The 20459-nt window shown below is 38.1% G+C and overlaps 3 protein-coding genes across 3 annotated transcripts; 2 read left to right on the top strand and 1 right to left on the bottom strand.

The window, feature by feature from the left end:
* Positions 1-238: 238 nt before the first annotated feature.
* On the top strand, positions 239-3747 carry LOC103976414 (transcription repressor KAN1-like). Its single transcript, XM_009391604.3, has 6 exons — positions 239-1430; positions 1544-1620; positions 2088-2133; positions 2255-2378; positions 3251-3323; positions 3433-3747. The coding sequence occupies exons 1-6, from the start codon at positions 788-790 to the stop codon at positions 3532-3534; spliced, it is 1065 nt and encodes a 354-aa protein (XP_009389879.2). The 5' UTR covers positions 239-787; the 3' UTR covers positions 3535-3747.
* An 890-nt stretch (positions 3748-4637) lies between these two features.
* Positions 4638-10807, top strand: LOC135605506 (NADH dehydrogenase [ubiquinone] iron-sulfur protein 1, mitochondrial-like). The gene is made up of 5 exons (XM_065095680.1): positions 4638-5132; positions 5229-5475; positions 6162-6456; positions 8398-8772; positions 9678-10807. The coding sequence occupies exons 1-5, from the start codon at positions 4730-4732 to the stop codon at positions 10575-10577; spliced, it is 2220 nt and encodes a 739-aa protein (XP_064951752.1). The 5' UTR covers positions 4638-4729; the 3' UTR covers positions 10578-10807.
* Positions 10808-11546: 739 nt separating this feature from the next.
* On the bottom strand, positions 11547-20170 carry LOC135605505 (phosphoglucomutase, cytoplasmic 2-like). Its single transcript, XM_065095679.1, has 18 exons — positions 20014-20170; positions 18814-18895; positions 17274-17329; positions 16981-17094; positions 16788-16850; positions 16421-16540; positions 16232-16332; positions 15878-15937; positions 15697-15796; positions 15428-15585; positions 15258-15353; positions 14291-14354; positions 14137-14218; positions 13813-13988; positions 13644-13720; positions 12623-12755; positions 11892-12008; positions 11547-11809 (listed from the first exon to the last, which is right to left on the bottom strand). The coding sequence occupies exons 1-18, from the start codon at positions 20092-20094 to the stop codon at positions 11738-11740; spliced, it is 1752 nt and encodes a 583-aa protein (XP_064951751.1). The 5' UTR covers positions 20095-20170; the 3' UTR covers positions 11547-11737.
* Between the last annotated feature and the right edge of the window lie 289 nt (positions 20171-20459).

Here is a 20459-nt window from a genome sequence, read left to right as displayed (position 1 = left end):
TTTAGATAAAGCTTGTGTCATAATGAACTCTTGGAATGGTTGCATCACAGACAACTTTCATGTTGATTAAGCAACCTTTGAGAGATGCTGATTTGGGTGTCCTCAGATGTGAGTTGTTTCAAGCATCTTTTTCTCTGGTGCCTTCTTTTTCCCCAGCAGTACTAGCATGTTGATATCAATTATAATATAGAAACAAAGCGTAGGAGAAGTAGAGAGAGGGACTGAAGGACAGGCAAACTGGAAGAGGAAAGAAGCTCTTGCCCCTCCTTTCTTCTTTCTCCTTTCTCCTTTCTCCTGTACTCATTCTGTGTCTCTCTAGCTTTTCTTTATTCGTTTGATCTTATGGCACTTGCAATTTGCAATGAACGCCTGTAAGCTTGGTCAGAAAGCGAGGAGATAACTTCTGAGGTTAAGAAGCCTCAAATCCAAGCATTGTTTAAAGTTGTTTTGACCATATATTCCTCCCCTCTCTTTCTCTCTCTCTCTCTCTCTCTCTCTCTCTCTCTCTACTGTCATTGTCCCACATTTATATGCTCTAAGAAAGCAGAAGAGAGTCCATTTGCCTTTCAATTCCTCTTCCTTCCTTTTCCCTTGTCTATCTTCCCTATATCTACTCTCAAGACACACTGGTCTGTGTCTTTTGTGTCTTTAGATCACAACACAGAGATAGAAGAAGGAAAGAAACCCTTTGATTAATTGTCTACCAACTTTCTCAGCTTCAACCAGCTACAAACCATTCCAACTTTTAGCAGATACTCGAGCTGAGAGCGGCAAAGGAGATCGTAGGATGCCTTCGCAAGGGGTGTTCACTGATGCCATCGCCTCCACGGGCTCTCCTGACCTCTCTTTACACATCGGCCCGCCGAGCATCATAACAGCTGCAACCTCTGCCGTAGACGGCGGCTTCCGAGCTTGCGTCGACCTTCCCCTCTCGAGCATCATGTGTCCTTCCGAGGCTCAAGAGCCACTGCGTCCGGTTGACGATTCCTCCAGGACAGTAAATGGTACTCCGTTCTGTGTATATAGTCAATCACCCTTCAGCTCGTTCGATCCCAAGTCCGGATTCACCCACCAAGTGTCTTCCTCCTCGCCTTCTTCTTCTGCTAATGGTTGCTCAAACGATATATACTTGGTGAGCTCCCATTTGCACCCTCACAGTGGGGGACAGTACCCCTCAGTCTCATCTTATCATCGAACGGTGACGACGCTGCTACCGCCATGGCTTACGGGATTAGGATCGGACCCATTGAGGTGCTACCACCACCTTCCTTGCGGCGTCGGATCTTTGGAGGCCTCACACAGCATGATGAGGACAAGGTTCATTCCGAGGTATCAGACGAAGCGGAGCACGCGGGCGCCAAGAATGCGGTGGACGAGCAGCCTCCATGCCCGCTTCGTGCACGCCGTCGACCTCCTCGGCGGCCATGAGAGTACGCCACCTCTTGCGTCCTTTCTCTACTATTCTGTGATCCAAATTTCTGTGATCTCTTTATCAGAAGTTTCACCAGCCATTTATCTGTTTCTTGGAATGGTTTGGCGTCAGGAGCTACACCCAAGTCAATTCTGGAGCTCATGAATGTGAAAGATCTCACTCTAGCCCATGTCAAGAGCCACTTGCAGGTGATCTACACCGCTTAGCTGACGCCCTAATCCTTCTCCAGTTCTCTCTCTCTCTCTCTTTCTCTCTCTGTGCACAGTAGCCAATGGATCACTGATTGACTAAATGAATGTGAGAACGAGTAGTGGGTCTGTTGCTCCACAGACAAGAAGACTGAAAGGCACGGAGACAGAAGAAAAGTAGCCATCATTTCACAATAATAAGAAGATATAAAATAAGCGCTGTGAACTCAACAAAAGCATCAACCTCGTTTGCAATAAAATAATGGGAGCAAAAGGAAAAGACGGAAGACTGAAGTGTCCACATTTGGATTTTAGCTGATCTCAACTCCATCGTTTCCTTTCTCTCTCTTTTTTGTAGTAACATCACTTCACTTCCATTTTTCACCTCTTTTTCTCTCTCCCTCACTCTCCTTCCTCTTTAATGACCTTTGCTAACTTTTTTTCTTCTTTCTTTTGTGTCCTTGCAGATGTATAGAACTATTAAATCCACTGACAAGACTGCAGCCTCCTCAGGTAATCCGTGTTGCTTTGCCTCCTGTGTCTATTTTGTCCACTAAACTTCAATTCGAAGAACAAACAAGTCATCTCCTAGTCATTAGTTCAAAGTTTTCTCCTTTCTCTTTTCTTGTGCAAGGTCAATCTGATGGCTCTGTGGAAGAAGGTTTGGCTCCCGGATACAGTGATCAACAATTATTGGAGCACAAAGGTTCAGTTGCACCAAAACAAGACTCTGACAGTAGATGGAGCAACTCATCTACGTAAGAACGACACATCCTCTCTCTCTCTCTCTCTCTCTCTCTCTCTCATACATACACACACACACACACTACACATAAAATTTCTTCATTGGTAGAGTACCTTTCTCTTAGATCATGCCTTTATGCTTAAATAGAGTAGAACATTGACTCCACCTTCATTTACCATGGCAGCTTTTGCTTTTGTCTCTCCTTTTATGTTCTTTGAGATCTTATGCTGAGATTTAAAGCAAAAGACCAGCAAAAAGCAACGAGTTCACCTGTTAAAAAGTAGATCACAGGCCTTATTTTGCGAATGCCACCTTTTTCAGTGTTGTTTGGGAACATCGAGTTCTTTTCCTGTGATATATACAATCAGAAAGGTCATATCCTCTATTTGTGCATTATTCTATTGCTAAAGCATGTTTGGCTTTTGGGGATGTTGGCTTCCCCATTTGCTTACTGCACAAGTACAATTTTCCTTTTGGTTTACAAATATCTTTTCATCTTACTGGTTTTACTATTTTGGATGTTAGGATGCATTAGTGATCTAATGCCATTACATTGCAATGTCTTATGCACTTAATCCTATCTGATTAAGATGGTTAACCAGGGTTAGAGTAACTCTATAGCAGACACACAATTCAGTAACCACAATGTCTTATGCCATCACATCAGACAGTCAACTTGATTCAGCAACCACAATTCAGTAGAGAAACTGACACTAAACAAGCACAGTTGCATTGTTACTTATGCTTCGACAAACAATACATTGTTACATAAACCAAATCTTTCATCATCAGACTTAGAAATTTTATCTTATTTTTCTCGATATCGACCTTAATCTTTTTTATACTCCATTTATTATTTTCTTTTGCATATAAAAACATCAATAGAGGAGTCTGGACGCAGATTAGTACGACCGACACCGCCGAGCATGGATCGATCTCTCTCTCAAATCAAATTCAGGTACTACTTTGATGCAACTTACCTTTCTAAGATCACATGAACTCATATCACATGTGAGAGAGAGTAGGAGGATTATGTACCATGAGAAGTTTATTTGGACTTTAAACAGGACACTTATGGAAGATCAAATGGCACAAGTGGTTCTTATCAAGATCTAAAGAACCCTATCTTGGAGTTCACCTTGGGAAGACCAGACTGGCACACCAAGTAGCATTGACTGGCATTGTAAAAGTCATTACCAGTAGCTTTGTCGAGTTCTTCAAGGCCTGTGTCTGAGGAGGAAGTGTTCCAATGAACAATGAGAAGTTTGCCAAGTTGCTCGTGCTGAGTATTTGTTTTCATTCTTCTTTCTTCATCTTCTCTGTGTCCTTTGTAAATTGTGGTTGATTTAAGTGGATCACTGGAACTTGATTTTGCCGGTTTAGGGATCATTATATCAACATTATCAAGTACCTATCGTAGCTTAATAATATCACATAGCAATTACAATGTCATGTTATGAATCAGATTTCATAAAAAAACTAAAAATTATCTTCAAGAAGTAAAAAATAAAAGAGACAGCTCAATATTTTCTTGACTTTTGTGTTTATTACAATAAAGTTGTTTCTAAAAGAGAAAATATTTTTTCTCCTAAAATGCTCTTGCTTACTATTGGATATTGTTTCAATGCATCTTGCTGTTATTTTAATACTGTATTATAACAGTGATACATCATTATTTTGATATATCATATTGTGTTATAGGCTTATTATTTTCTTGGATTAAGCATTATTACTAGAAGCTATGGCATCTTGGCATTAATCTTATAAGTGATCCCATAATAAAAGCAGACCAAACAAGGTATAAATGCAAGTATTTTGTATAAATACAAGGTATATATATATATATATATATATATATATATATATATATATATATATATATTTCAAATCATATGATGAACCAAGACATGTCTAAGGGTTCAATGTGCACATAAGGACAAAGTCTCGTGCATTGAATTATTAATATTTAATACATTTATTTTTTATTGAAATTGGTCAATTCTTTATAGGTAAATTTCAAATTGAATTATTCCAATTAGATCCGAATCAAGCTTTCATGGCATGTCTCATGAGAGACCACAATGGACCAATTTGGGACCCAACCTGGCTCGGTCACTGACGCAACATTTGTGCACGAATCCAATAGGGGTCAATCCATAGGGTCACCGCCACTTACGTTCACTACAGAGGAGCCATCAACTCGCGTTACAGCCACGCATTCGTTCATTAACCTCACCGCGGAGAACCCGATCCTGTGTCGCTCGATCACCTCACGCCCTCTCGCGTCTCCGTAGCGCCCGCCCTTGCCGTCACACTACAGAGATCGAAGCAGGTTGACGACGGAACAGATCGAGAGAGAGAGAGATGGGCTTCCTCCGCGCTCTCCACCGCTCCAAACCCTTGCTCCGATCCCACCTCTCCGCCCCCGCCTCCCTCCGATGGGTCTCTTCCTCCACCGCACTCCAGAGGCCCGAGTCCGCAGGCCTCGCCGCCGAACCCGCCGACCCGCCCCCGCGAACCCCTGTAGGCGGCGCCAGGTTTCACCTCGCCAAACCCGAGGATGCCATTGAGGTCTTCGTCGATGGATATCCCGTCAAGATTCCCAAGGGCATGACCGTCCTCCAGGCCTGCGAGGTCGCCGGCGTCGACATCCCCCGGTTCTGCTACCACAGCCGCCTTTCCATAGCCGGAAATTGCCGCATGTGCCTCGTCGAGGTCGAGAAATCCCCCAAGCCCGTCGCCTCCTGCGCCATGCCCGCCCTCCCAGGTCCATTTGGATGCAAAGATCCCTTCTTTCCATCGTTCGGGTCCTCATTCCTACCGAATTGAACTTATATTTTGATGTTTTCTTTGTGGTTCGTAGGGATGAAGATCAAGACGGACACGCCGGTGGCGAAGAAGGCCAGAGAAGGGGTGATGGAGTTCCTCTTGATGAACCATCCACTGGACTGCCCGATCTGCGATCAGGGAGGTGAATGTGATCTTCAGGACCAGTCTATGGCCTTTGGAGCGGATCGCGGACGGTTCACGGAGATGAAGAGGTCGGTGGTTGATAAGAATCTGGGGCCCCTTGTGAAGACGGTGATGACTCGATGCATCCAATGCACCAGGTGACGTCTTTTTTTGTTGCAATTTTGTAGCTTGAGGTGTCTTGTAACTGAGATTGGTAGAACCATGCGGAAGCAATGAACATTAGATTGCCCAAAATTATTAGAAAATTAATGTCTCGCTAATTGTAGTTATAATTTGAAACATCTGATTTGAAACGAGCAGTTTAATACCAAATCATAAAGTATGCAGTGACACACAGAAGCCTATCTACGATACCTGCGGATAATTTGCATCAAGAAGACATTATCATCTGTACACTAGACCTGGACATTGGTTTTTGGATTGTGCAAGACTTGATCAGGAACAATAATAGAGTACACATTAATTTATGGATTACCTAATTACATCACCTCCCAGAAAGCTCCTTGGAGGGAAAAGATCAATATGGCAACACAAGTGCTGGTTAATGTAATTATGATGGTTGAGTAAAAAATTCTATGGATTGCTATTGACTAGCACATTGTACTAGTTTCTTTAGTAAATTCTATCCTTAATGAGTTTTGTGGCAAGAGCCTTTATCTCACTACATATGTACTTTCTGTTAAATTTGACCTTGGCTTCACAGTCTAACAGAATGTTTTCATCACCTTGACATAAAAATTGTGCTAAAGCAGTAATTTGCTTTTATATTTACTTCTTTACACGAAACATGATAGATTGTAACAAATTCTGCTATATTTCACAGGTGTGTCAGATTTGCTACTGAGGTTGCTGGTGTTCAGGACCTGGGAATGTTAGGTCGTGGTAGTGGGGAGGAAATAGGGACTTATGTAGAAAAACTTATGACTAGTGAACTCTCTGGCAATGTGATAGATATCTGTCCTGTTGGTGCTCTGACTTCTAAACCATTTGCTTTTAAAGCTAGAAACTGGGAGTTAAAGGGAACAGAGACTATTGATGTTACTGATGCAGTTGGATCAAATATAAGAATTGACAGCAGAGGTCCAGAAGTCATGCGAATCATTCCTCGTCTGAATGAGGTCTTCTGATGATTCTCTTGTCAACATTTACATAGATTTGTTTTTTTTGCTCTGTATACTTTATCAAGCACCAGTTATGTTATTCCTATATTTATCCTCATTTTCTTTATATTTCATTTGATCTAATAATTTTTTTGGCACTTTGGAAATGCACGAAATCCATTTCTTTCTTGATTGTGTTTCTATAGACATTAGCATCAGGAAATATAAATTTATGGGTCTATCCACAATGTTTGCTTTACCATAATACCTTTGCTCAGAGTGTATCTGGAATTACTGTTTGCCGCCAATGATGTCGGCCAATGGCAGTTCACTGAAACTCCTACGTTGACTTTCTTGTTTAGACTTTAGAGGAATCATGTATTTTTAGTATTTTTATAAAACAAGTCATATCAAATGTTGTTTTTTCTGGAAACTTTAAGAGAATGCAAATTTCAGCTAATAACCACAGAACCATTTCTGCATCATAGGGTGAACAGTTTTATTGGAACGGCATAACTATAGTGTAGTGTTCTCGATATTCTTTTGTGGGAAAGCATAATAATATATGCCTAATTTTTTTTCCTGTCACTCTTTCATTACTTTACATTTACTAATGAAATATGGAACTAATTTCTTGTGTGTTTTGTTACATCTATAAACAACCAAAATGTAATTCTATCGCATCCTGCTATTATTACTTGAGTGTTAGACGAAAAAGTGGATACACAAGGGTGTGGTTTCAATATGAAAACAATTCATCACTATCCTCCATCTCTAGACCTGGTTTTCATGGTTTTTATGTTGTTACTAAAGACCATTCACTTTTCTTAGTAGCCTCAGAGGCTCGTTCCTGTAGAATTTCTCGTGGATGTTGGTGCATTTCTCGTGATTGTCAGGTTGATGGCTATGAGCCATTTATCCTCATTACTGAGCCCCTAGTCTAGTCTATACTCCAAAGTAGAACATAGATGTATCTTCAGGAACCCTTCTTGAGTCATATTGAACAATATGCCTGAAGGACCTAGAAGTTCCTTTTTTCCTCCATTCAGATTTACTTCTCTCTTTGATTTATTTGATACTGTAATTCTGATGCAATGACTTTGCCCTAGTTGTCTATGCCTCTGTGGACAGCCAGGTGGCATGTAGGTTGGGTTTTCTATCAATCTTGAACTTGTGTGATACTTTTATGTATTTCACTAAAGAACCTGAGAGAATCAAGTATGATATGTTGAGTCCTCTTTGTGTTAGTATAACTAGTCTGGATCAGGTTGGAATTCTTTCCACCCCATGAAGATTCTGCAAACTTGCAAGAGTAATTTGGCTAAAGAAGAAAATTAAGTAGATGCTACAATTGGACCTACCAATTAGGCAGACAACCATTAGTAAATGTAAATTGTGTGCATCACTCTTTCAGCATGTAGCTAAAATTGTTAGGGTTTATCTTAGGATTGAGTACTTGGCTTAGACTCCAGTACTTAATAAAAGTTTCTACTGCTCATTGTCGAAAATGTGCTTGGATTATGCAGTCTTAAACTCAAATACTTGAATGACATGTAATAGATCTCAAAGATCAGAATCATATTCTAAAGCTATGATGCATTTTGGCTGAGGTTAGACTAGATTAAGCTAAACTAATTCAGTCCAAGGGTTCATTCAGGTTTAATTTACTGAATATAGTCAGCCAAAGTATGAGTAGGTCTCTCAGCCCCCTGTGATATTTTGAAGTGAATCTCCTCCAGTTACATCATACAAAGAGAGAGCATCATTGATCAGTGAAGCTCTCGCATAAGGAGAATCCCGCTTGTAAAAGTCATGCTTATATCTTGATTAAATGTGTAATTGTAATATTGTCTCACTTAAATTGCTTGATCAGCTTTTCCCATGTCATGAGCCATTGGATTTACTTTGTTAAATTACCTGTGGGGTTGACTTGCTAAGCACACAGTTCTGATTTTGTAGGATATTAACGAGGAGTGGATATCAGACAAAACACGTTTTTGTTATGATGGGCTAAAAAGGCAAAGATTGAATGATCCTATGATTCGTGGTCCAGATGGACGATTTAAGGCAGTGACTTGGCGGGATGCCCTTGCTGTGGTTGCTGAGGTTGCACATCAAGTGAAACCTGAGGAAATTGTTGGAGTTGCTGGTCGACTTTCTGATGCAGAATCTATGATAGCACTGAAAGATTTCTTGAACAAAATGGGATCAAATAATGTATCATGTGAAGGTAATGGCATCAGTCCTAATGCAGATTTACGTCCTAGTTATCTTCTGAACACAACAATTGCTGGTCTTGAGAAGGCTGATGCTTTTCTGTTGGTTGGTACACAGGTATGTTTTTGTTCGACTCCCAAGTAGACAAATTGTATACTTGAATCTTCCTGATTAGTGGTCATATTAACCATTGCTTTATCTGTTTCAGAGTAGCATTTTTGCCTTTACACACAGCAACATATCTGTCTGGCTCATTTTATTGTAAATTTGTCATTCTCTGGATCTGTTTTTTAATTGAACTTAAAGAGTTAGAGAGCATTGAGCGTTGGACTAGTAGCTTAACTGCATAATTAATAGTGGAAACATATTTAAGATGCTATGATGTGGCAACACATGTTGCTAGACACTTAATGGTCATGCCTATTGCAACTTAATTCAGAAACACATTGTTTAAATTTGTCTAATAAGGTTACTGGCCCATGGAAAAAAGATTTCAACGTGTTGGCTAATGCAGTTGAAGTCTGTATATTTGTGTTGCCTGTAGAAGGGTTTTACTAATGTCTGGTTCTTTTTTTATTTCGTATTTGTTTATACTTTGTATCTGTTCTCTAGACTATTGTTTTCCAAAGTCTACTAGTATCCAGAATTTGTGTGGTTTTTGAATACGTGAAACTAAGCAAGTATGCATTAGGACCTTTATGAGCTTCTATATTGTTTCTCATTACATCTAGTTGTTTCTTAATGGCAAACTCGGTATTAACAATAATCATGCAAACTTTCTGTTATCAAATTCTGGGTCAGCAAATAGTTTCAACCTAACTAATAAGTTACATAGAAGACAATTTAGATCTTCAATGGCCAAAACCCATAATTTAATAAAAGAAGACCTGGGTGATTTAGAGGATGATAATATATTTTTGTAAAACATATAGTCAGAAATACAATGCTTACGAAATTAAGAATCTTCTAGTTATTGTCAAGGTTGTCAGTCTAATGATCTCTTGTTGATCCAAAAATGGCAGCCAAGAGTAGAAGCCCCTATGGTAAATGCAAGAATCCGAAAGACGGTGAGGGCAACTCAAGCAAAAGTAGCCTACATTGGTTCTCCATCTGACTTCAACTATGACCACCAGCATATTGGCACAGGCCCTGAAACCCTCCTTGAGATTGCTGAGGGCCGTCACCCTTTCTGCTCGACCCTGCTAACTGCAAAGAATCCTGTTATCATGGTTGGTGCTGGAATCTTCGAAAGGAAGGACAAAGATGCCATTTTTTCTGCAGTTGAAACCATAGCAAAATCTGCTAAAGTTGTTAGACCCGATTGGAGTGGCCTAAACATCTTACTCCTCCATGCTGCTCAAGCTGCTGCCCTTGACCTTGGCCTTGTATCCAGTCCGATTGAGAGCATCCAATTGGCCAAGTTTCTTTACCTGATGGGAGCCGATGATGTGAATTTAGATAAGCTTCCAGATGATGCATTTGTGGTTTACCAAGGTCATCATGGAGATAAGGGTGTTTACAGGGCTAATGTTATTTTACCTTCTTCTGCATTCAGTGAGAAAGAAGGCACATATGAGAACACCGAGGGATGTTCTCAATGGACTGTTCCTGCTGTTCCCACTGTTGGTGATGCAAGAGATGATTGGAAGATCATTAGAGCCCTATCTGAGGTTGCTGGGGTTCGCCTCCCTTATGATAACCTCGAAGCTGTCAGAGCCCGGATAGGGATGGTGGCTCCAAATCTACTGCACGTGGATGAGAGAGAGCCATCCACGGTATCGTTGGAGATGAAACCAAGTGTTCAACATAAGATGAGCCATGCACCGTTCGAAGCTGTAGTGGATAACTTCTACATGACGGATTCTATTACTCGGGCTTCAAAGATAATGGCTCAATGCAGTTCGATGCTGCTGAAAAAGTGAAGCTTTTCTCCGGGAGTTGATAGTACAGGTCGATGTACTTTTTAGTCTCTGGAATTCAGAGATTATCTGAATGCTAGAATTTGCACCTGTGACTGCCAAGCTACTTTTGTATTCATAAATGGCAGGGAAACTATTACGATGTTTTCCTTTCGCAAGAGAAACAAGCAAACTTGTAGATGGCAATATTTTTTGGTGCGACCAAACTCATGAATGAAGTACTTATTTTCTTACTGTTGAAAGATATTTATTAATAAAATGCTTAAGATAGCGGCAATATTTTCCTGCCTTGGCAATAGATTGACAGTGGTCAAACAAAGAAAGATTTTATGGTAGGTGAATCTTGTTACAAATCATCTGTGACTGGAAGATCACTCTGTTTATAAAGGTGATCCTTTTTCAGCTTAATCTAATAGCGTCCGGTAGGGAACAAGATTTATTCAACACACTCCATGCATCGATATGGATTGCTATAATGAATGCCTAACTTAGTCCAGACCGATACTCTACCAGTAAATTGTGAATCTTGTTCTTGTAGTTTCAAAAGCTATAATTCAAGTGATTCTTCTTTTAATTTGTACTCTTTTTAGTGACTCTTGATGGGTTTTAACTTGTGAATCTTGTTCTTGTAGTTTCAAAAGCTATAATTCAAGTGATTCTTCTTTTAATTTGGACTCTTTTTAGTGACTCTTGATGGGTTTCAGTAATATTGAACGCTCGATTTTGCCAATGGAGAATTGCTACATTAATGGTGCTAGTCTTATCTAGTTATGCACATAAATATGATTTCCCAGCATATAGATCTCCTGATCGTAATTTGTATATAGTTCTCCATTGAGTCTATTGACCACTGCTGGCTGTGTATTTTTATTGAATATTTATTTGAATTCATTCTTTTGTTAAAAAGTATTAATGTCAGCCTAACAAGTACAGATCAAAGGGTCACTGCTTTTGCAAGAAAAATCGACAACATATCAGCATATAAGATGGATTTCATTGACCAGCATTGGGGTTTAATGGATCTGTATTAATACATAATTTATTTCAAAAACATGTAATGTCTCATGCTTTGTAGAGCCAAGTACAATATTATAGTTGATGAAGGAAAAAGGAAGATGGATCTCCGCCTTCAAGTTCTTGTGTTGCTATTGATCAATTTTGTTTCATGTTATAACAGTAGGAGCAGATCGGCCAGTGAATTCTTTCATCTTTGATAGTTTTATCGCGACGTCAACCTGCAGCAGAAAGCATCGTGTCATGGCCTTGTAAGAGTATCTTACTGAGTTGTAAAACGGCATAAAGGCAAAAACTTCTTGCCAGTGGAGCAAGGGCTTCTTGTGAATCCCTCCCGGTCTTTGACGAGTCGTTCTCGTACTGCTCGATGTAGACTCGGATGGTAGCACCTTCGGAACCAGTTCCAGATAGCCGGAAAACCTGAGATTCATGTTGCGGATGCTAATGAGAAATAATTCAATTCACACCTTGAAGAATATATGTGTGTATATATATGTATATGTATATATATATATACATGTATATATACATATACATATACATATACATATGTATATGTATATATACATATACATATACATATATGTATATATATATATATACATGTATATATACATATACATATACATATACATATATGTATATATATATATACATATACATATACATATATGTATATATATATGTATATATATATATATATATATACATATACATATATATGTGTGTTTGTGTATATGTATATATATATTAGTGAGAGAGTGAGAGAAAAGAAGAATGGGCAGAGGAGCACTTTTAACTTTTAAGCATATCATTAAGCAGAATATAAAGTTTTACAATGGTTATTGTAATTTTGTAATAGAAAACAAAAAATGTCTTTAAAGTTTCAATTTAGCATTGTATAATACAGCTTCATTATTGAATGTACAATAGTATCAGTTAACAGATATCATCTTTTGGCTTCAAGTTAGCATGTAAAGTTACCGTATATTATCAACTAACTTAGATGAAATATAAAAAGGGGTTTAGCTTACTAGTCGTGATCCATCCACAAAGAGGTATCGGATGCCTTGATGCTTAGAGACAGAGCCATCTACAGGATCCTTGTATTCAAATTCGTCTGCTTGTGCAACTTCTGAGACATCTGATCTGATCTCCTTGATTAACCTGAATAAATCAAACATTGTTAACTTTTTCTTAAAACCATGTCCTATTTTGCGTGTTAAAGATGACCGGCCTAAAGAACAGGAATGTTCTTTAGCAGGCAAGTAAATTTGACACTGGTATGCATGCAGAAATTTGCCTCCTCCTAAATTGTGCATATTCTATAACTTATCAGGAAAAGGGCAACTAATAAGATTAAATCATAGCAGCCAAGTAAATTTGAACAAAATCAGGAGAGCATCATGGTTTTGGTCACTTTTCTTCACTTACATATCATTTTTCAGTTAGCTCGTGGATGCTTGAACAAGATAGACCAGACTTTATCCTATGTAAACCAATCTTAACATGTTCATAGCTCAGAAGTGCCACAGCCACATCATGAGTCCTCGGCATCTGTTTCATCTTAACATTTTAAATTTGATATGCAAGATACAGTGAAAAAGTGCATTTATATCTCGAAACACAAAATTCAGTAGCAACAAATTGCAACTCGATCTACATCAAAATGAAAATGAGAATCTTCAGTCGAACTTGTGTACAGTGATGCCAGGCCAAGCAGGACTATGGAAAGAAAAATAGGTTCATTCATTCTAACTGAACTTTGTAAGAAAAAGAAACTTCGTGAAGTAAAATATGCAGTTATATTAGAAGCCTAAAACTAATTGCAAGAAAAATCAAGCAAATTATCATGATTTATATCAAGATCTTTAGAGCCACAATGAAATGTCACAAAGTGCATTGAGAGAATAATAACTGGAAATAACATGATATAAACAATAAATGCTATAAACAAAAGCATATGAAAGGGGAAAAAAGACATGCAACAAAAGATAATAATGATGCAACAAAGAGTGTAAATAAAATTTTATTGTCACAAGGATCACAGCATACTTGTTAAGATTAGGAAGGGATGATTGAAGATTAACCAAATGTGCCATGAGTTCCTTAGCCGCCCCAGCATCAACATTCTTTAACAAAAACAGTATGAACAAGTTAAAGACAGTACTCTTATAGGCAGCAGTTATGTCAAAGAATGGTAGAAACATACAACGACACTTACCTCATAGTCATAGCGAGTATAGTAGTGTCGACCATACGTGGCCCAATGTCCAAGAACTATATCTTCAACCGTCACCAGCTTTTGCCCCTTGAGATTATCCTTGTTCTTGAAAGCAAGAATAGAAAGCCAAGCTAGAACTGCCCAAATTCCATCCTTTTCACGAATATGATCTGAGCCTGCAAGGAAGGCAACAGATTTACATAAGAGTACTCTGAATTATAAAAATGCATAATCCTGTTTAGTGAGGGAAAAATTGCAGCCCCTAAAATAATTTACAACAAGAAAATGCAAATGTGTGGAGGGAACAAAAATCATTTAACTTACCTGTGCCAAAGCTTTCTTCGCCACAAATTGAACAAAGTCCTGCATCCATCAAGTTCCCAAAAAACTTCCAACCTGTAGGTACCTGTGATGTACCAATTGTTGTTTTAAGCCGTCAAACGCATATTCAAAGCTTGAAGCTCCATATTACACACACCTCAAAAAATTTAAGATTCAACTTCTTTGCTACAACATCAAGGGCAGCTGATGTTGGCATACTCCTGAAGGTAAGATCAGCAGAATGATTAATAAAAGGTATACATACAAGAGGGAAACTGATGATTGTAAGAGTTTCCTCATAGATCATCAAGTAATTGTATTGCTTAATATGCATTACAAAGGAATAATATGTACCAAGCAGCAAAAACAATAAGCAAACGGTTTATAGAGGATGCATTTTGCGTAATTGTTGTCATTTATTGTTTTGAGTATAGGACTTATGGCTTTAATTTTGTCTCTCACTCCCAAGGTTCGCAAACCATTAAAGGACCTGACAGATGAAATCAAAGTTTTCTAAGATAGCCCATATGAAAGCCAAAACCAAAAATGAACACCTCCATCATAAGTTCGCCAACGAAAACCTAGATACAGGAAGCCTAGTCCCCTCATAAGATAGAAGAAAGAAATTTACCATGTCATTGATCCACAATTATCCCTAGTCTTGGCAAAACAAGATCAAGTATATCCAATGTTCTAAATAGTGACCATGATATACGGTCGGTTAAGGTACTTACACTCACTGCACATATGTGGTGCATGTAGGTAAATATAGAAGTAGAGTAAAACAATCAAAAGTATGTGTAACAAAGAAACAAATCTTAGAAAATAAGTAAATGTACACTACATGATGCAAAAAACTTATTCGAAGAAATAATTTGAACATGCAGAGTGCAAAGTGACTAAATAGATGTATGCAGCCACATATGACAAATATGCATGTACCACCTATGTAGCTGCACAGATTTTATGTGATGCAGTCACATAATGATGAAAAGAATATTCCAGAGGATAAGCCACAATTCTGCTTAACTCATGCTATAGTTTCTGTGCATCTCATGAAATCCATTCTTCAAGCATGCCAAATAGAATAACTATAACATAGAGTTCTAAAAATTCTTAGATACCTGGCAACCCCTTTCAAACCAGAGGCAAAATATGTTATGGCTTCAACAGCATTGGCAGCAATTATGGCAACAGAATCTGATGGAGTTACAAAAAACCTAAAAAAAGAAAAGAAAAGATGTCATCGTCATAATAGCTTTCAACATCATATATATTGTAATTAAAAAAATACCTTTTACCAAGGATCATGTTGCGATCTGCATCACCATCAGCAGCAGCACCAAACTCAGGTGGTTCATTTTGAGAGCTTGATTTACCCAATCCCATTCTTGCAACCAACTCTTTTGCATAGGTGAGATTAGGATCTGGATGGCCACCTCCAAAGTCTTCCTGTTTTAAGATGATCAATGTTTCATAATAAGTATATGCTCTCAAGTTTTAACAATGATCTTCAACTTGAGAAAAGACATAAGAAATGTGTCAAGCTAAGTAAAGAGAAACCTTAGGCGTGCAATTTAAAAGCGAAGATTGATTAGCACGAAGTTCCTCAACAAAAATACGCTTTGCATATATTCCAGCAACACCATGAAGTGCATCATAGCTGAAGAATAGTGAAAAATTAAACTTAGATAACCGTTGCAAGAGCAAGAACTTGCAGATACTAGCAAGGCCCAGTGGATACCAGAATGTGAACTTAGGGCATGAAAGTAGCTTCTGGATGGATTCAAAATCAAAAATTGACCTGGAGTCACCAAAACAAAAAGGAAACAAGATTTAATAATGTGAAAAAACAAATTATTAATATTTTATTCAAAGAATGTCTTCCACAATATGAATTTCAGTAACTTTATGCGATAGAAATTAATGACTACGTTCACTTCAATATCATGACATTCTAAATCGTTATAGTCTTCAATTACTCCACTCACTTAATGTTGTTTACATGTCAAAGCAGCACCAATTAATTAATTTCAGATACACAGAAATATACAGAAACATAAAACTATGGTAATCGCTCCGAAGAAAACTCCATTACTTCATAAGTTTCACATAGTCAGTGGTTGAATCAAAGACATCCACATCAAATGGTCCCTCGGGCCCAGAAAAGCTGCTTAGACCTATAACAGAAATATCAACCTGCAATGCAGAAGTTATTGGATATCAGATTTTCTGCACTCTTGAAATAAATTATGTAAACAAACCTACTTTTAGATGTTGAACATACATCAGGAAGATCTTCTGCAATGAAGTACTCCTTTAGTATTCTAGTATTGGCATAGATCTTATCAGTGATAACCTCAGGAGCAGGCCCACCATTTTCCATGTTATACTTTATTCCAAAATCCTGGCAAAGTAGATTCATTGGTAAATCCAATGGTTTAAAAACTAAAGCAAAACAAGTAATAAAATGTTATCTTATCAATCAAGTCTTAAAAGTTAAACAAGCCAAAGATTATCGAGATGACAGAATTGCATTGTGCATTTAACCTTCTTAGTTAGCAAAGCAAAAATTCCTTCTGATCAGAATGTAGATTGACTTGTTAAAAGAAGCTCTTCCAGAATTTAGATTAACTTGAAAAATGAGAATAGACCTCATGTGGACCTCCTGGATTGTGACTTGCTGTCAAGATAAAAGCTCCAGTTGCCTTTGATCCCTGTTATTATGGGTACAATAAGAGACCAGGATAATCTTGAAATGCTACTTTAGGAGGCACAAACAAACCTAGGTCCAAAGCCACCATTGTACAAAAATAAACTTAGTCAATAGATGGCAGAGAAACTCACATCCGCACCAATTCTTTCTCGAATGACAGCGGAAACTGCTGGTGTTGAAAGGAGACTGTCTTGGCCGACCCAAACTCGTCTTACGCCATTAGCAGCAGCCATCTTAATAATAATCTGTTGGGTCAAAAAGAAAAGGTAAGAAAAGAACCAAAGAGATGGTAATTACCAAAATATATGCCAAATGAAAATGGTTCACCCACATATCTTATCCATAATATTAAGACCATTATTAGTGTAATGTCATAAAGAATGATGCGATTTACAAGTAAATGCAAAATGAAGTAAAATAGTACCTGAACGGCATCCTTTGAGAAATAGCGACCATCCCCAGAAACAACAACAGTAGCCCCTGAACCAAGAAGATTATGCTAAAAATTGACAAAAGCAATAAAAAGAATAATGTAGTCCTTTAGAAGACATAGTTAATAAACAATATTTGAGTATTTCTAGGGGCCAGATTTGGATGTGCAATGTTTTAGGTCTGTGTCCCTGTCTATGAAGCATTTTACTACAAAAGCATGAACAACTTCTTGGCTTCTGTATGTGTTAAGTAGAAAGAACTCTACAATTAATCTGTTATGCAATATGTAATCAACATGTGCAACTTAACAGCTTTGTTACAATTGGTTCTATTAGATATCAACTTAACTTCTCTTTTTCAGTAAAAAGGATGGAGCACTACTTCAGTATCTTAGAATGGTTTTGTTTTATTTTCTGCATTTGGGCCTGCTGAGTCCTATTTTCTGCCACAATCTTATTGATCTTCTGGCTTATTCAAAGCCCGCTTAAGTGGCAAATAAGAGAAAATATAACAGATAGCTGTTTTCCTTATCCTCTTTATTCCATTGGCAGCCAAATAGTCACCTTGATGAGGCCTCAGATAATACACCAAGTGGCCAACAGAGAGCTTCCGCTTTAAAATTTCATACATCTGCTTGTGGAAGTTTAAAATTGGTTTTCTATGAGCCCAGCTTCAACTTCTTATTTTAGTTTTCTGTTCTCAATTCCTTAGCCTAAGTAGATACGAACAGAAAATCATGTAAGCAAATAATTAAAAGAGACTCACCTTCTGCACTTGTCCCTCTAGCCAATCTTGGTTTAACAAACTCAAGCTCTTTGGCAATCCCTCTTCAAAATCCATTTGTTTTCAGCAAGACCAGAAGTTGGTTGGTCTCAACTAAAGAGATCCTCTGATATTTTGAATAAGTCTACGGCCAAACTACAGAGTAGTTCCCACCAAGGTTATCTTTCTCACCCGGGCTGAAACGAAATGGGCAATACGTAGCGGTTTGGTACGCGAACTGCCACCGTTTTAGGCGGTCCACTCTGACCCATAAAAGAATAAAATAATTAGTTAATTATCTTCCTCCTACTCATCCTCCTCCTTCCTCTTCCTCTTCCTCCTCTCCCTATACTAACTCCTCTCCTGCCACTTCCTCCAACTCCCAGTGTTTCATTTGTGTCCTGCTATAAATTATGCAAAATCAAATAAGTGTCAGTTGCATCCACCCTTTGACACAGTGTGTCAAATAGTCTTCCAAGGAAGTCAGTTAAGAATTAAGACCATCAGCACAACAAACGAAAGTAGAATTAATCAATTCTACTGATTATATTGAAATAAAGTATCACGAATCTCTAATGTATCTGAATGAGTCATGGCCTGGTCATGTAAAAATGAAGAAAGGCACCTCTGTGATGTACAACAATCTCTTGACCATCAAATAGTTACATTAGTTTATATTTATATAACAAACCTAGCAAAAATATCAAACATCTGACTAAATCACTGCATCAACAACATAATGGATTTATGGAGGAGAAAATTAAACTCACCCTTCACTTTGTCAGCAGGGAGGGCATTGAATGTTGATTGAACAAAGTTGTGCAAATAATTAGGCTGCTTAAAAACTGACACCTGAAAGCAAATCTCACTTAATTTAGGTTAAACTGAAGGATAAAAGACAAGATGTGAAGGTTGAAGACTACTCTTATATGAAACTCCACCACAAGTAGTAAGAAAGGGGTCAATGTAAAAGCAAAAAATCCACCTCACAGTTACTCTATTCCATGAAAAATATATACCATTAAATGAAGCGGTTTACTTGTATTCCTACGATTATGCTAAAGAAGTAGTATCAAAGAGCCAACTTACAAGCAAAAGATGAATCATATTTGGACAGCTGCATTTTGATGGACTCAAATGAAACACAAAAAGAAACCTAGAATCCAGCTCTGCAAATAATAAATATGTTTTATGTTGTCTTATCTTGTAATAGAGAATTTGCGGCTAATTTTTCTTGACTTTATAGGAAAGATTGATTCACCATATCAAAGGGAAAAATAACATCTTAATCAAACAGCGAAACAACTCAGTGCTCAAGATTGTAAATATCAATGTCGTTCAGATGAGCCGACCACCATTACCCTTTGGAATTAAGATTCACAACAAACAAATGGCAAGCGGGGAGAAACAAGTTTCTAAAAGAATTAGTATCATGGCTACCCATATTCTGTCTAATTTAATCAGATCCGATAATTACTCATATTATATGATCACTACAATTGCTAGTGTAAAGTGCATCCTCATATAAAAAGCACACATTTTCTGTAACTGCATAAACAGGAACGAAACTCCGGTCATCGTTTGTCGTACAAATTCTTCTTTGTTTTGCTATCTGTCACTAGAATTTATAGCCAGAGCCACCAATAAAATTGTCCGATCTAAATTGGGCAGCTAGTACTAGACCGAATACCAAATACAAGCGAAACTAACTCAGGTCGGATCTCAAGCAATATTGCATACAGTATAATAAAAGTTCGTCATTTAGCAACATAAAGAAGAACGCAATAAAAGAAATAATAGGAAAAATCCAAGAACAGGCAGATCGATGTGGAATCCATCGTCATCCAAACGGAAACCAGTCGCCTACGCACATCAAGAAAACAAGATCCCCAAAAATCTGTAGGAATACCAAGAGTATAACCCAGATTCAAAGTGGAGGACGAGGAAGAAGAAGGAAATCAATCGCGCACCTTCTTCCTGAGGCCCGAGGTCCCGGGCTTCTGACCATCGAAGGGGACGGTTTCCTTTCGCGTCACCGTGAACATCACCATTGGTAAGAGGCAATCGGCGGAGGAGATGGGGAAGAGGGAGAGAGAAGAGTGTCGTGGCGAGAAATGGAAGAGATTCGAACATATAAAAGGTGGGATAGCATAACCGGGGATCGTGGCGTCGTCGTTTCGCGTGCCGCGGGGCGGTTCTCGAGGCGGTTGGTTCGAGTGGACCCACACGGCCCAAGCGGCAGCTGAACCGGGCTCGCCTCTTTCTTTTCTAAAAATTACATTTTAGCACATATGCCATTAAATTTAAATTTAGCATATACTGATATATATAATCTTATATTGATAAAAAAAAATTAATAATGCAAGATGTAAAAATACTTAGAAATATTTACTTTATACAAAGCTCTAATAAAAAC

Source organism: Musa acuminata, chromosome BXJ2-2, assembly GCF_036884655.1.
Source record: "Musa acuminata AAA Group cultivar baxijiao chromosome BXJ2-2, Cavendish_Baxijiao_AAA, whole genome shotgun sequence".
NCBI classification, from domain to species: Eukaryota; Viridiplantae; Streptophyta; class Magnoliopsida; order Zingiberales; family Musaceae; genus Musa; species Musa acuminata.
This window is presented reverse-complemented; position numbering and strand designations above follow the sequence as displayed.

Bases quoted from the DNA above. Each gene is read 5' to 3' on its own strand.
- LOC103976414 (XM_009391604.3), top strand. From the start codon at position 788: ATGCCTTCGCAAGGGGTGTTCACTGATGCCATCGCCTCCACGGGCTCT. The intron at 1,621-2,087 runs GTGATCTACACC...GTGTCCTTGCAG, and splicing joins ATGTCAAGAGCCACTTGCAG to ATGTATAGAACTATTAAATC. The intron at 3,324-3,432 runs GTACTACTTTGA...GACTTTAAACAG, and splicing joins CTCTCTCAAATCAAATTCAG to GACACTTATGGAAGATCAAA.
- LOC135605505 (XM_065095679.1), bottom strand. From the start codon at position 20,094: ATGGTGATGTTCACGGTGACGCGAAAGGAAACCGTCCCCTTCGATGGT. The intron at 14,219-14,290 runs GTGTGTGTAATA...GGTACATCACAG, and splicing joins TGAATCTTAAATTTTTTGAG to GTACCTACAGGTTGGAAGTT. The intron at 13,721-13,812 runs GTAAGTGTCGTT...TTTTTGTTAAAG, and splicing joins ATACTCGCTATGACTATGAG to AATGTTGATGCTGGGGCGGC.
- LOC135605506 (XM_065095680.1), top strand. From the start codon at position 4,730: ATGGGCTTCCTCCGCGCTCTCCACCGCTCCAAACCCTTGCTCCGATCC. The intron at 5,133-5,228 runs GTCCATTTGGAT...TGTGGTTCGTAG, and splicing joins CGCCATGCCCGCCCTCCCAG to GGATGAAGATCAAGACGGAC. The intron at 6,457-8,397 runs GTCTTCTGATGA...CTGATTTTGTAG, and splicing joins TCATTCCTCGTCTGAATGAG to GATATTAACGAGGAGTGGAT.